This window comes from Pteropus vampyrus, unplaced genomic scaffold (assembly GCF_000151845.1).
Source record: "Pteropus vampyrus isolate Shadow unplaced genomic scaffold, Pvam_2.0 Scaffold326, whole genome shotgun sequence".
Classification (NCBI taxonomy): Eukaryota; Metazoa; Chordata; class Mammalia; order Chiroptera; family Pteropodidae; genus Pteropus; species Pteropus vampyrus.
Genome location: NW_011889107.1, coordinates 302,868 through 319,300, shown reverse-complemented (window position 1 = coordinate 319,300; position 16,433 = coordinate 302,868). Strand labels below are relative to the sequence as shown.

General features: G+C 42.3%; 1 protein-coding gene across 3 annotated transcripts; it reads left to right on the top strand.

Annotated features, from left to right (window-relative positions):
* Positions 1 to 311: 311 nt before the first annotated feature.
* PPIH (peptidylprolyl isomerase H) lies at positions 312 to 16,119 on the top strand. 3 transcript variants are annotated; one of them, XM_011377926.2, is made up of 10 exons: positions 312 to 473; positions 830 to 894; positions 1,207 to 1,230; positions 1,496 to 1,540; positions 1,805 to 1,847; positions 5,324 to 5,416; positions 6,755 to 6,842; positions 7,329 to 7,369; positions 8,120 to 8,209; positions 15,974 to 16,119. In XM_011377926.2, the coding sequence occupies exons 1-9, from the start codon at positions 408 to 410 to the stop codon at positions 8,186 to 8,188; spliced, it is 534 nt and encodes a 177-aa protein (XP_011376228.1). In that variant the 5' UTR covers positions 312 to 407; the 3' UTR covers positions 8,189 to 8,209; positions 15,974 to 16,119. The 3 variants fall into 3 exon arrangements, with proteins under 3 accessions (XP_011376228.1, XP_011376227.1, XP_023377759.1); XM_011377925.2 differs by having other exon boundaries at positions 15,950 to 16,119; XM_023521991.1 differs by lacking the exon at positions 5,324 to 5,416 and having other exon boundaries at positions 15,950 to 16,119.
* Positions 16,120 to 16,433: the final 314 nt, after the last annotated feature.

Here is a 16,433-nt window from a genome sequence, read left to right as displayed (position 1 = left end):
TACTTCGCTTAGTGTAGCCATGTGAATGGGGTATCTGTTGACCTTGAGCAAATAAAGGCGGAGGCATGCCTCCTCTTCCATCCCTCCTCCACCTGCACCCGCGTCCCCAGCCCCGCGTCTCCCTACCCACCCCGGCCTACACCCCCGTCCCCAAGCACAGTCAAGCGAGCTAACAGCCGGCGGACATCTCGTGGTCAGGACCGATGAAAGTCCTGGTCACCGCAGCATCTCGCAGTGCGGGCGCAGAAACCAGCAAGCCCCAAAGTCGAGCGCAGAGTAGGGCTTCCGGGGGCGGGCCCCGGCCTCGGTAGGCTCTTCCTGCGCCTGCGCGGGAGACTAAACCTGCGGAGCTGGGATTAGGTTCATCGGAACTAGGCGCTAGCGACTTCTGCTTCCGGGTCGGAGCCATGGCGGTGGCAAATTCAAGCCCTGTCAATCCCGTGGTGTTCTTTGATGTCAGCATTGGCGGCCAGGTGAGGTCCAGGAAGACCCAGCCCTGCGCCGAAGGGAAACAGCATGGGGCCAGGCAGACAGAATTCATCCGCCCAGGGATAGCGGGCTCGGGAAGCCAGAAAGGGAAACCGGACCAGAACCTACCGACCTGCGGGGTGTGGTGAGGGAAAGAGAATGAACACCCTTGCCCCTCGTAGTGTGCATCCTAGCGTCCCGCTTGTGGAATGTCTGGACGGAACGAAAGGATAGGTTACGGAGGCAGAGGTGGGAGAGAGAAAGGTATGGGAAAAGGAATGGTTAGCTCTTTGAGGTCCCCGCTCAGCGAGGCCTTCGTGGTCTTGGACTGGGCCTTCCGACCGTCTCTTGCCGGTTGCAGGAAGTTGGCCGCATGAAGATCGAGCTCTTTGCAGACGTTGTGCCTAAAACGGCCGAGAACTTTAGGTAAGGAGATGCTCTGCCAGATTAACCGAACCGAAAGCTGGGCCCCATTCTGCGGAATCGTCTGCCTATCCCTGTCCGTCCACTCACTGCCCTTGTGATCTGATTCCCCTAGGTATCGCTCTGTCTGAATAGTCCCCGTTTTGACTGTTCCCCATGTCAGTTTATCTTGTCTGTATGCCTGGGAGTCTGAACGTCTGGCCTCCGGTTGGTGGGCTTGCTGGCGCCAGTGGCTGTGCGGTCCCCCACGGAGATTAGAGGAACTCACTGCTGTGATGTCATGGTGGCTGAGTCCTTCATTCTTTTCCCTTTCAGGCAATTCTGCACTGGAGAATTCAGGTCAGTGGTTGACTTCTTTGCTTGCTCCTGAGGGGTGACCTGGGGCTGCAGTGAGGGTTTTGGGGAACCACCCGCAGGCCTTGAATGATTGCTGGGGACTGTAATAGAAGGTAATACCCCGAGGGTCTGTCTCACTTCATTTGCCTTCTTTATCTCCCTTGTCCTGACCATCTTTAGGAGCGTGCCTTTGGCTCCCGTGTATGGTAAATTGGAAAGGCGTATGGTTATCTGTCATCATTCCAAGTCTCTTTCTTTTTGGTTATAGAAAAGATGGGGTTCCAATAGGATACAAAGGGAGCACTTTCCACAGGTGAGGCCCATGGCAAACCATCCTGAGGGCTTTTAGAATTACTTCTTTGGGGGATTAATCTCTTTAGGAAAATAAAATCATAGGATAATTCTTAGATCTTGAGAAGGAATGTTTTTGTGGACTAAATTGACTTGAAGATTTATTAAAAGCTAGAGTGATAAACATGGTATTTTGAAATCAATGTTAATCTAAACTATAATGACTAAGTCAATATTTTTCTGAACTACAGACTCTTATCTCAGAATCCTTTGTTCTCTGTTTCAGGGTCATAAAGGATTTCATGATTCAGGGTGGAGATTTTGTTAACGTAAGTACTCTTCCTTTCCTATCAAAGACTTATACGATTTTGTTGTTGTTTTTGTAATTGTTGTTGCTACTATTTTTACTACAGGGACCCAAGTCTTAAGGCTTGAGAACAATAGCCAAGTTTATTAGGGGTGGGGGTGGGAGGGATGAGGATGAGAATGTCCTTGAGAGTTGCTGGCAACTACTCAGTGTACCACTAGATGACAGACATCAGCACTTTATTGAATCACTAACTTCCAAATCTCAACCTTTTAGGGCCAGAAACTGAACTTTTCCAGCATGCCTGTAGATGACCCATGACAGACCCAAATTAACCACATGAAACTTAGCTAGAAATCAAATGCAATTTGTTTAAACTAAATCGTAGTAAGTCCCTTTCCAGTGAGCTAAATGCTTATGCCCCATTTTCTCTTCTACTTCTGGTATCACAGTGCCTGGAAAGCTGAGTTTTTCATTGGAAGTTGATTAGGGGGCAAGAGAGGTAAATAATTCTGGAAGGATGTTTCCTCTATTCATGGGGAGAGCCCAGTGAAATAGTTCCTTCATTACTAAGCATGATTTTCTTGTGACTAGACTGTATGTGTCCCCCATATTAAGTCTTCTCCCCTCTCCTGACCTTAGAGGGAGCTGAATAAACCACATTTTTTTCTTAAATCTACTTTTGTTCTTACCCACTTCTGTGCATGGTCTTTCTTATTAGTATCATTTGGGTAGCCATGTTGCTGTTTTCTCGAATCTAGGAGACATTTTCTTCTTCACGTGTGTACTTACTTAGTTTGACTCTTATGAGCTTTTTATCTTTCTCTTTCCTATCTAGGTAAGGTTGTGATCTTAAGCCAGATCAGGCTTTCAGATATGTTTGGTTTCATCTGTATGATGTAAAACTGGGAAATTTCACCAAAAAATTCTGGAGTTTTGTTTCCTCTCTAAAGAATGGAAAACTAGGACGTGGTTCCATAGTGTAGCGGTTAGCACGTCTGCTTTACACGCAGAAGGTCCTGGGTTCACACCCCAGTGGAGACATGGTCCATGGTCTACGACCATGCCACCTGGAACAACCCCGATGTCTGATCTCAGAAGCTAAGCAGAGTCGGGCCTGTTTAGTACTTGATGGGAGACCACCTAGGAAGACCAGGTACTGTAGGCATAAATAATAATAAATTTAAAAAAAAAAGAATGGAAAACTAGGCCTGTGTTTCTCATGCAGTGACAGTTGGTTGGAATCAAGTAACTGCTCCATTCAGGCAGAATGTGTCCTTGCCATTTCACCACAGTCCCCACTACCTGTTTCCCTCATTTGTGATACCTGCCCTCATAGGCATTTGTTTGCTAACCATAGCCACTATTGATGGTAATAGGGCTTGGGGTGACCATATACTTTTTTTGTTAGCTGATATGAAGGGCTGAGAAGCTGTTCTCTGTCTTCTTTCCTTTCTTCTCATAGGTCCTGTATTGTTGTATTGTCTTAGCAGGAACAGAACCAACTTATTACTGGTCATTGCCAGGTACATCTGATCACACTTACTGATAGCCCCAGGGTTAGATAATAATTGGTCAGCCAGAGGTTGAGTATCAAAGAGAAGTAATTGCTCAGGGCCACCCTTAGAGAAGAAAAAATAGAATGAGCAAGAGGCAGAAGAAGCAGGATTTGAGACCTACTAAAGTTGGACCAAGAATATTCGTTTGTTTTAAAATTTTATTTTTTTTCTGATTGCAAAAGAAAAGTGTAGAAAAGAAAATAAGTCATCTCTCAAGGATTCTCTCCTTTCAAGAAATAAACTCTTGGCATTTTAGTTTACAGCCGCCAGCCTTATCTTTGCATGAGTATGTGTGTCAAATATAATTTTTAACAGACTTAAGATCATATATATGTTTGGTTTTTTGTACTTAACAATTGTCTACATTTTCTCCTATCATTATCTTCTTCCAAAACATTTTTTCTAACAGCTGCCTAATAGTCCATTATGAATATACAGTGAATTTGTTTGAGCAATCCACTATTGAAGATTTACGTTCCTTTTGTCGTTTGCTCTGAAAATTTGTCATTTTCCCTTCTCTGGCTTCTGGAGAGCAATAGATAGTATGATTATAGAGAATGATGTGGTAACTGACCTGTCCCCTAAGTTTATTGGGAAATTAGAAATGAACTTGTTTTCTCTTCCTTCTGTATATACGTATGAATTTATGTTACATAGATACATACATACAGTTAGAATAGCTCACATTTGTATAGTGCTATATCAGTTGCAAAGTCTTTTCTCAGAGAGACTAACTGGATCTTCATGGCAATGCTGTAAAGAGTAGGTGCTTTTATCCCCACTTGATAGTTGAGGAAACAGGTCAGAGATAGAGAATGAGTTCCTCAGATCATAAATGATAAGTCGAACTCAAATTCAGGTCTTTCCACTATACAGAGGTCGGCTTTATTGGTAATTTTTAGTCAAAGGTTTGAATTTGACAATTTTCCTTTCTTCCCTCATGTTAATCCCCTTTCTACCACAAATCCAATATTATTTTTCTTTACTAACTGGCTTTAAAAGACTAGTCTTTTGGCACCCTCTCAGTGTTACTTTAAATCCCCAGATTCTATTTAAGAAGCTGCAAATATGGTCTTGGTCAAGTTGTTTTATTACCTTGACTTAAGATTGCTCACCTGAAAGAAAAATGAGGAAGATGATGTGTATTCCACAGGTTTATTGAAAGAGCAGAGAGATAATGTGAATACAGCTAGTTTAAACAGACATTGGGAAATTAGGATTCACAGAACCCAAAGGAGAAACAAAAACTAGGAACTGGAAAGCCACATAGAATCAAGGCATACTTTCTCTCTGGTTCTCTAGCGCTCTCTCCAGCCCACCTTGCAGGAGATAGTCACTTCTAGCTTCCAGGTTTACACGATACAAGTTCAACCTCAAAGAGAGCATCTATCCTATTCCATGATTCCCACAGAAGGAACTCTGGTTGGCCCTGCATGAGTTAGGTGTTCTCTTCTGGACCAATCAACTTTGGCCAGGAGGGTGGTATCATGTTGTACAGACTAGACTTCCAAGAGCCCACCCACCCACATAGTTTGGGGGTGAGTTGGGGTAGTAGTTACTTGGGTGATTTTATGTGTATGCAGGCATGAGAGTCTGCTAGAACAGCAAGGATTATGTATGTAATCACTGAACTATTCTGTACTTTACCTGGGTCTTAACCTAGGTTCCTAAAGGCCCAGCTTGCTTGCTTGCTAATAAATGTTTAGACATTTAGATATTTTACCCAATCTGTGACAAAACCTGGCCAGTTCGTGGGCTGCAGGTGCCTTGGATGGGGCTTTGATTGCAGAGTCGGGTCAAAGAGATGCAGCTCCCAAAGTGACCAACAAGAGTGGACTTTAAATAAAGAAGCTAGGCTTTAGGTAAGAGCACTCTTCTACCGGCCTCTGGGGGGGCCCAGCACTCGCAAGTTGCCAACACTTCCCTTCTCTTTGCTCAGGGAGATGGTACAGGAGTCGCCAGTATTTACCGGGGGCCATTTGCAGATGAAAATTTTAAACTTAGACACTCAGCTCCAGGCCTGCTTTCCATGGTAAGTGAGGTCCAATCAGGGTTTTGGGTTAGATTTATAGCCAGCTGGTTTCTGGGCCCTTCTTGAGGCTCAATGTTGTCTCTTAGGATGGAAGCAAATGCTTTTTTTTGGCTCAGCCCAGGACTCAACTCTGCTATACCCATCTTCTTCCTCAGTCTGATTTTGTTGGGCTGGGCCCACTAGCAGCCTGGAGAACCAAAATTCAACTCTGGTGTGTGTTTCCCTCCCTTTGTTTCAGCCAGGACATGGGACCGGGCATTTAGCCTTGTTGCTCAGAATGCAACCAGTTGTTCTTTCAAGACCCACTGTTCACTCGCTCATTGCTCCACTCACCAGAACTCTCAACATCCATTCACTCACATTGCATACTGGCTGGTCACCCCCTTTTGTGCACTCACCACTCCTTGCTCACCACTTCTACTCCTTTGTCCCGGCACCTCCTCCCCATTTATAATCCCCCTGACACACATCTCACTCTTTCACAGGCCCCTGCCTGCGTGACCTAAACCTCCTCATCTACCCCACCCTTGCTCACTATCTTTTATGCTCACTGCCCCTTCACTTCCCCTTATATACCCCTCCTCATTTTCCCTTACCCCTCCCACCTTGCTTCTCTCACCTTCTCCTTCCCTTCCCTTCATCACCCATTTCCCTCTGTGTCTCTAGAGTTACAAAAACATGTTATATGACTGTTTCCTGCTTGCTTGCTAATAAATGTTTAGACATTGAGCAGCAAAGTAGATAGACTAGGCAGACAGGCAGGCAGGCAGGCAGACAGACAGAAAAGAAAGAGAGAGAGACAGACAGACAGACAGAGAGAAGTGAATTGGACTCCTGGGAGGCCTATCCTTCATTCCAAACCATAGGCCTATTCTGACTGGCCCAGGCAATCTCCATAGCACTAGCTATTTGCACCTTCTTAAATTTTTTAAATTGCCATTGTTATGATATAGTACATTCAGACAAAACAGGTTATGGCCTAGGCAACTGACCTTTTCTTATCTAGTAGCTAACTTGTAACTATAATTTAGTTAGAACTAGTATTGGACTAAATGCATCAAATTGGGTCCCATAAACAGTTGTTTCCATTATAAAAATTTACCCTGTAGAAGAAATGTACATTTATTCAAGGATTAGTTCCTTGAGGGAAGAAATTGTGTGTCCTGTTCATCTCTGTATCATTGGGTCCTAGCTCAAGCCCTGGCTCGGAATAGGTGCTCAGTAAGGTTTGCTGAAAGAAAGTGTGGAGGAATCAGAACTATAGACTCTCTTGGGAATCTTTCCCTTCAGCTAGTATGGCCAGGAAAACTCATTGCAAGTATACTTGGTTTCCATCAGGCAAACAGTGGTCCCAGTACAAACGGCTGCCAGTTCTTCATCACCTGCTCTAAGTGTGATTGGCTGGATGGGAAGCACGTAGTGTTTGGTGAGTCCTACTCCTGTCCCATGGTCAGGCCCCATTCACTCAGAGTGGGACTTCCAAAGGAGCCAGTCCCCATACTCTCGTACCAAGAGTGCTTGTCTGGTTTGACTGCTCTGGATAGTAGTAGGGAAGGTGGAAGTGGTGGAATGTGGAGAGGATGTGTGGGAGGACAAAGGGGTCAGCTGATAAAATGAGTAACTACTTGGGCAATACATGTGTCTGGGGGACAAACCCAGATGGTGGTATAGAGGTAATGCCACACAGAGGCAGCACAGTGCAATGCGGCTTCGCAGACAGTCAGACCTAGGTTTGAGTCTTAACTACTACTTCCTACCTGTGACCTTGGGCAGGTCATTTCACCTCCACCGAATCTTCATTTCTTGAAGTTGGTATGAGGAACAAATGAGATAATGGTGAGAATGGACATTGGAATCTGGAAAATGCTATGCAAGTAAGAATACTAAAGTTCAGCTCATACTCTTCCTACAGGAAAAATCATTGATGGACTTCTAGTGATGAGAAAGATTGAGGTAAGTCCTGTTTTGATTTCCTCTTTCTCAGCCATTCTGGTCTGGTACTACCTGACTAGTGTCAACAGAGAACCCTAACTCTAACCCTAGCAGGCTCTAGTTTATTAGACCTTTATTAAATGGCCTTCCTAAAGAAAATGAAGGTGAGACCACAGGCCTCCCAAGTTTTCCTGGCCTGTAGTTAGCCTGTCTGTAGCACACACTGAGCTTTGGCCTTTGGTGGCCCCTTCACCTACTTGATAAAATCCTACTCAGCATTGCATTCAAGATCCTGCCTACTTCTCCATGGCTCCTTCTGTCACTGTCTCCTCCATGTTCCAGTCACATCAGGCTACTGGCTTTTCTCTAAATGTGCCATACATGTCCCTGCCTCTTGCCGCTTCTTGCTCCTAAGCCTTTGTTCATGTTGTTTTCTCTACCTGGAATGCTCTTTTCCTTTCTTTTCCTCTTGGTGAGATCCCATTCATTCTTCTAGGCCCAGCTCAAATAATCCCCTGTTCTGTGAATCTTTCCCTGACCTCTTTAAGCAAAGTTTAGTTGCTTCCTCTGCCCTGTATATACTTTCTTACAACATATTGTTACATAGCATAGGTTTGATATTTTCTAAATGTACACTATTTTTTATCTGTATTATATGCTTTACCTCTCTCCTACGGCCCCGTAGCACAGGGGTTGGCAGACGTCAGTAAATGTTTGGTGTGTGTGTCTATGTGTCTGAGTGGGTGAATCTTTCCTGTGCTTTCTTCCTAGAATGTTCCTACAGGCCCCAACAATAAGCCCAAGCTGCCTGTGGTAATCTCACAATGTGGGGAGATGTAGACCCAAACAAGACTGAATCAGGTAAGTGTATCTTTCTCTTCCTGGTTAGGAGTCGCCCCAGAGAAGGTAGCATGATCTAGTGGAGAGAACCTTAGACTTGAAGACATGAGGTTGAGCTCATTTCCTCTCCGTGTGACCTTGCAGAAGGCACTTCCCTTCTCTGAGTCTGTTTCTTCATCTGTCAAATGGAGATGATACCTATCTCCTAGGATCATTGTAAGGATCAAAGAGAAAGGGTTGTTAGGGCATTTTACTTTTCTACCACTTTGTAGTTTACAAAGTGTCAACTTGAAAACCATCAGGCAGTTTCTTACAGCTTTCTCAGACTAGAGTTTCATTCAGTAGTCCTACTAGAAAGACCTGGCTCCAGCTCTGGGGAGACTCCCTGCTGGGACCATCCTGGGCAGCCAGGAGACACATCTTTTATGCTTCTCATCAGAACTGATGATGCAATTCCAGGCCCTGACTTTGTATTTGCCAGCCTCATAGGTGAACATGACACATTTCTCAGCCTCACCTCATACCCATCCTTGCCACTGCTGCTCTGTCTCGGACATTGTGCTGGGCATGCAGAGTAGGGCAAAGAATCAAATGATGCCTCTGCCTTTCAGGAGCTTATGGGGAATAAGACACATTCTCAGAGGTGATCACTAGTAATATGAGTGACATTGCCAAGTGTCATAAGAATTCAAGGGGGAAACCAGTCACTTCCAGCTAGAATGGTGGTGTCTTCTTTCCTTTCCATCCTTCCTTTTCTTCTTTTCTTCCTTCATTCCTTCCTTTTCTTTTCTATCTCTCTCTCCCCTTTCCTTCCCTCCCTTTCCTTCTCTTTCTTTCTCTCCCACCTCTCCTCTTCCTTTCTTTCTTATTTTGAAACCTGCAGGAAGTGCATTGAATACCTTTCACCTAGATTCACTAATAATTAACATTCTTGTTTTATCATTTTTTCCTTTCCCTCTTCCATCCCCTCAAATTCCCATTCCCTCTTCTCCCGTCTCCTACTTTCCTTCCTACCTTCCTGCTTTCCTTCTTTACTTTCCCTTCTTTCCCTTCCTTTATTTCTTTTCCATTTTAAAGTTGAAGACTTCTTGACACTTTACCCATAAATACTTCAGCAAGCAACTTCTAAAAACAAGAACATCCTACATAACCACAATAATATCTAATATGCATGTTCAGACTCCCCAGTTGTCCACAAAGTAACTTTTATAGCTGTAAAAAAGAGCGATCCATCCAACACTTGAAACAAACATCGCCCTAATAAATTTCATTAAAAGTGATCCAATCAAGTTTCATATATTCTATTTGGTTGGTTATGTTTAATCATGAAAGTAACAATCTCATAAAAATTTTCACACGAAACAGTTCAAGTGAAAGTCCTCCCATTGACAACACCCCAGCCCCAATCTCACTAGCCTTCCCAGAGGGAACTTCTTTATCAGTTTGATATATATCTATCAGGGTCTTTTCTTTGCCTATCTAATTTTGGGAGGTTTTGTTTTTCCTAAGCGGCATCAAACTATATTGTTCATCATTGTTTTTCCATTCGGCATTATGTCGGCAAAGACTTTTCCTCCTCCATTCAAGTAAAATTACTTCATATTTTAAAAAAAAGAAAAAGAAACTGACATATTCCATATTTGTAGCATATAGTTTATTTTACCTTTTTCTTAATGATTTGAATAGTTATACATCCTGAGTCTTAGTTCTTTTTTTTATATGTTGTGACTACTTTCTCAAGAATATATTTTAAGAAAAAATTAACAGTGTATTGCTTATCTTGACTTTGGTTATATTCTTTGTTAAATAGAAGTTTTAAATTTTGATGAGGTCAAAATGATAAGTCTTTCCCTTATGGCTTTTGTGTTTTGTTTAAGAAGGTCCTTACTACCTCAGATCCTAATGTCTTTTTTTTTTCCTAGTATTTCTTTAGTTTTATTTGTATGCTTACAAAATTATCTAGAATTTATTTTTTTGAATTCTGCCCTTTTCTCCAAATGGAGATCTAGTCAAAGACCAGACCATTTTAATGACTGTATATATATACCTCTAGCTGTGACTTACTTTGTGTTCACAGCATCTGGCACTTATAGGCATTCAGTAAAAATTTATCACATGAGTTAATAGAGAGAGAGAATGTCAGGCATTTTAGGCAGGGAACTGGTGCGAGCAAATGCTGAGGCAGGAATGCACAAGTGTGTTCTGCAAGCTCCACATGGACCTCTCTCTTGTCCAGCAAGTTGGTCCCTTCTCAGGCCCAGCTGACCCCCTGAGCTTTCCTTTCTGTCATTACTGGGGGACTCTAGGGCTCAACCTGCATTCCCCCTTCAGTAACTGCTGGCCATTACTCCCTCTCCCCCTCATTTATTTGCTGTAACTAAAGTCGAGCTCAGAGATCCTTCTCCTTCTGAAGGCTGACCACTGATCACTACCAGAGGATAGGAGATAACAGAAAGAATAAAGACTAGAAAGTCTTTATGTCTGGGGCCTCTTTTCTATGTTTTTCTGAGCCCCTTACATAAAGTTACTGGAAATCCTTATTAGGAGGGAGTTTCATTTCTGAGGGTGGCGATCATCAACTCTCCCCTCCTCACCTACTGTTAGCAAAGATTACATAAATCTTTGCTGCTATGAAAGCCCTTCTTCTCAACCTGTAGCCCAAGCAGAACAAATTCCATGGGGGCCATTTGATATTTCAGAGGCTCTCTAGACCAAAATTGTTCAATAGATACTCGTTTCTGTGATAATGAAAATGTTTTATATCTGTGCTGTTATGGTAGCTTCCAGCCACACCTGACAATTGAGCACTTGAAATGTGGCCGATGTGACTGAGGGACTGAATTTTTAATTTTAATTAAATTTAAAGAGCCACATGTGGTTATCACCAATTCAGTCTCCTAATCCTGATCTGCTCAGAATTGAATCTTTCATAGCTAATACTTAGGAATAACATAATAAAGCAGTTACCATTTATTGAATATTTCTCATGTTCAGATATTGAGCTAAGAATTTTACTTGAATTATCTCATTTAATTTTACCCAGAATCCCTATCATAGATTTTTAAGGTGTCAGGGAATCTAGATGTTAGTCTAACCTAAAGGTGTTCCATAGATGGGTGCCCCACTTTGGGTTTCTGAGTAATGTGATTTGGGAGAAAGTAAGGAAAAGAGATGAATTCCCCCAGAGAGCAGGATATCATTTCATCATTCTTCTCCCCAGCTATAAAGTTACAGGCATCTCTAACTTCTTCCTATAGGAGTGTTTCAGATCTCTCAGGTTGCTTGGGGCAGAATAATGGTTGACGGCCAGTATAAATGATGTTTTCAAACCCTACTGGGCAGTATTTCTCAAACTTTAATGCACATATGAATTACCAGGAAAGCTTGTTAAAATGTTGGTTCTGATTCAGTGGCTCTGGATGGAGCCTGAGATTTTGCATTTATAACCAGCTCTCAGGTAATGCTGATGCTGACTTTGAGTGGCAAGGTTACGTGGGAATAACAAAGTCTGTCTGTTAATTGAGAACCCACCATATTCCAACCAGAAAAGACTCAGGAGATAATCTCTTGGTGGCACTGGTCCAGCAGGAATCTAGTGCATTCAAATCAAGATATCACCTAATCATGCATTTGAGGCGTTGTGCCCAGGCACTGGAAATATAAAAAGATAGGAAAGAGGCAGAAGGTAGGTTAGATCACTTGATCAACTGTACCTCCCTATGAAGCACTTCCTTCCAGAACTCTTTTATGTTTTGCCTTAGGTCCTGACTTTGGTTTTAGTAAAAACAAAGTTTTCTGTATAACTCTACATGTAGAAACCTTGGTTTTATCTCAGTGGGTCCTATGAAAGCTTTTTATGATAAATTTGGTTAGGTATACGTTAGTGAACCCTGGCCCTCAGGAATCTGCCATAGTCTGAACTGGGCTCTTTTTACTTACAACCTGAGAGGGGCTGGTGGAACCTGTTTTGAAAGCCTGAGAGTCTCTTGGAAAAGGAAGTGACTGTGAGCTCTGGCAGCCCTGCTAGTCTGAATTGATGCTCACCTCCCTGTGATCCCCAAACCTGGTATTTGTGGCAAGCAGTAGTTTAGTTCATTGTTTCCCAAACTTCCCTAAAGAAAAGAATCATTTTGGAGCATTTGTGAAACCTACTAATTCCCAGATCCCTCCCCCTTAAGAGTCTGATTGAGTTAGAGGTAGGACCCAGGATGCTATGTTTGTAACAAGCATCTCAGATGCTTCTTATCAGAGAAATGTGGCTTACACTGCTTTCAGTATTGCTGGGATGGATATCTTTTATTTTAATATTTGAATCTTTTGAAAAAATTTTATAATGAGCACAACATAATTTTGCAGTTATTATAGCTTATAATGAGCCATTCTTGAAGTTCAAATAGTGATTACATTAAAAGTTAATTGTACCTTTGGATATGGTAACAGTTGTGAAAGTACTGTTGGAATGACTGAAGTTTAGGAAACACTATCCCCCATTCTGAGATTACCTGCAGATGTAGATGTGATACATTCCTATGGAGGAAAATTATGAAAGACATGTCTGTGGCACATGGGCTGCTCCTTCATCCCACAACTCAGCAGTAATTAAGATAGGTCCCATGCTAGGTGATCACTTCCTAAGGTATATAAATGTCTAATCACTAAGCTGTACTCCTGAAACTAATATAATAATGTATGTCAACTATAATTGAAAAATAATATGCTCTGTATTATTCCATGCTCTATATGAGGCTACATATTTGAAAAGCCCCGTTCTTGCCTTCAAGGAACTCACAGTTTCTTGGGAAACTGACAATTACAGTACAATAAAGCACTGGACTAGACATTTTAGGACAAAATAAGGAAAGTGCGAATGCCTGTGTCTGCCTGGTTTGGTTTGGGAAGACTGCAGAAAAGATGATGCTTCAACTGAACATGAAAGAATAGAACTTGTCAGGTGGCTAAAACTGGGGAGGGCATTCCAAGGAAAGGGAACAGCATGAGCAAAGCACAAAAGCAGGAAACAGCAGGAAGTGTAAAGGAAACTGCAAATAATTCAATATAGCCAAAGCAGGAAGGTATGAAAAGCAAACAGTAAGAGGTGAGGCTGGCAGAGGCCAGGGCCAGTTGTGAGAACCAGTGCAGGCTGAGGAGTTCATATGTGTTCCTGAGGGTGGGGAAGGGCTATAGGCAGTATGTACATTCTTTTTTTCTTCATGGGGTGAGAGTCCAGTGTGCTCCTGAAATTCTCAAAAGGGGGCCTGACCCTCGAAAAAGAACCAAGCTGGTAGGAGCCACTGAAGGATTTTGAGCAGGAGAACATAGTGCTTGAATTTTCTTGTTTAGAAGTTGATTCTGGCAGCAATGTGGAGGATGGGGTGGAAGCCCATGAGGTGTCCACTACAGCAGTCCAGGCAAGAGGAAAGAGGTTTCACGTGAAAATATGGGTCTCAAGAGCACTAGAGATTTGGCAGCAAATATTTGCATGCCTGCTGGGTGTGTGACACTGTTTGTTCCCTGCCCTGAAAGTCAGAAGCCCTGCCAGCTAAAAAGGGAGGGGAGAGGAGAATGTCTGGCTCCATTCCAGTACAATCCAGTGCAGTCACAGGCGCTTAACAACAGGGATACATTCTAAGAAATGCGTCATTAGGCGATTTTGTTGTGCAAACTAACATCATAGAGTATACTTACACAAATCTAGCTGGTATAGCCTATTACACACCTAGGCTATATGGTATAACCTATTGTCCTAGGCTACAAACCTGTACAGCGTATTACTGTACTGAATACTGTAGGCAATTGTAACAATGATAAGTATTTGTGTATCTAAACATATCTAAACATAGAAAAGGTACAGAAAAATATAGTATAAAAGATTTACAAATGGTACATTTGTATAGGGCATTTATCATGAATAGAGCTTGCAGGACTGGAAGTTGCTCTGGGTGAGTCAGTGAGTAGTGAGTACTTACACTACTATAGACTTTATAAACTGAATAGTTAGGCTACACTAAATTTATAGAAACACAAGATTAAATCAAGCACAAGAGCAACTGATGCAATCAGGAGCTGGGGTAAGCACGAGATGCTGCTGGTGTAACGGCATACTGTTTTATAGCAAACTTTTCTGAGTAGAAAGAGTATATTCTAAAATACTGATAGAAAGTATAGTATAGGAAATATATAAACCAGTAAGTCATTTATTATCATCAGTGTACATAATTGTGTTGCTTTTCTTTTCTGTGACTGTTAGTGTGGTATGTTTGTTTATACCAGCATCATTACAGACACATGAGTTTTACACTACGATGTTACAATGGCTACAACGTCACGAGGCGATAGGAATTTTTCAGCTTCATTATAATCTTATGGGACCACTGTTGTATATGCTGTCCTTTGTTGACCAAAACATTGCTATGTAGCATATGGCTGTACAAAGGCAAAACTCTCTGTGTCATAACTAGGTCTTTCACACGTTGAGGTACATCTCATCAATGGAATACTGTATAGCTTTAAAAAGAAAGAGGTAAATCTGTATGTGTTGGCAAGATTTCTAAGGTAAATCAAGTGACAAAGTCAAGATGTAGTATATTATATAAACATACTACTACTTATTTTGAGTAACTTTCAGAAATTTCTGTAGTGATATATAGCTGAGTATTAATAGTTATTTTTGCAGAGTAGATAGCAAAGAGACTTTCTTTTCAGTTTATATTGTCCTGTATATGCTTGAATTTTCTACATTGAGCATGTTTCTTATAACAAATACAGTATATGTTAAAACAGTATATGTACAGTTTTAACTAGTCCCTCCCAACTCTTCTCAGGAGCATGTGGCCAACATCAGTTTGAATCATTCCCCAGTTCCTCCATCTCCTCCTTCCTGGCCTAGGCAGAGTCAGTGGTCTCCTCCTGGGTGCTCCTAGTACTTGGTTCATGTTGCTATTAATAACATTTAACACAAAGGATCACAAAAGTGTTGGTCTGGTTTTCTCTAGACTGAGAACTCCTTGAGGCAAGGACCATGCTGACTAATACAGTGCCCTGTCTATGACAGAGCTTAAGTACTGGAGCACCATGCAACTTATAAAGTATTTTTATACATTTTTGTACATTCTTTTTTAGGGCCCAAAGTTAAACTTCTGTTTGAGCCCGCAGTATAAAACCAAGACTCCCTGTCCTCTGGAGGAGGAGGGGTGTGGGCATGTTTGTAGGTAGAGAGACAGTAGTATCTGAGTGTACTCACCATGTTCTTTAAGTGCAGCTAACTCCAAGGACATAAACAGAGGGTGTGGAATTTCCTTTCTCTATAACCCAGGAACCACAACCTGCAAGGAAGAAGGATTGCTCTTTGTTCTAGAGCTCCACAGAGTGCCACAAGGTCTGGCAAAAAACAAAGCAAAATAAAACACAGGCTTTGCAGCCAGTACACCAGGAAGCCCCATCACTGTCAAGCCATTAAACCCCTTGGTACCCTAGTTTTCTCTTTGCTTAATTTTATAATGTATATTGCATGGAGTTGTAATGGGTAAATAATGAGATAGTATGCTTGGCCATAAATGTTAGTTTCTATCTTTTTGGTTCTTGTATAATATACTTTTCAGTTTCACTCTGGAGAACCAAAGGTCTAGCCTATGGCAAGAATCAGATTGGTTTTACTTTTTTGGTTAAAGAGGATTAGGAGTGTAGAGGAGGTGAGAACTTTGTCTCTCATGGAATGTCTCCTTCCAGTTCTTCTTAGCTGCATATCTCTTCCATCCCTCACAGACCTTCATGTCTCTGCCATTGTAGGCCTTCCCTTGCTCTGGGTGATGCTCTTGAGTAAGATCTGGATTGGCCCCTGTTTGCTTCCTTGCCTGCTGTTGCCCTGTTTGATCAAGAGACCTTGGAAGTATCACACACGTTTTTCAACTGTAAATAAAGTTTTTTGTTTTGTATGTGTGTTGTTTTTAAATGGTTGTAATGATAGTCCCATCTCCTCATGATTTAGCTTCAGCTAGGACTCACTCTCCTAGCTGCAAGGCCAGCGTGGACCAGAGCCAAGCCCTTGCTATGTCTAGTTGCTCAGATTTGCAAGGAGTTGTAGCAGTCCCTTCTTAGGTTCAAGCTGATTGAACGAAGAAGGCAAAGTCCCAGGGCCTTATACCGTGACATATTCCAAGGATGTTTCCACTAGTAGTAGTTTCTGGTTAGTTCTGAAGCCTGTAGGGAAAGGGTTCCTAACTTGGGATGTGTTTGGATGGGAGACCAT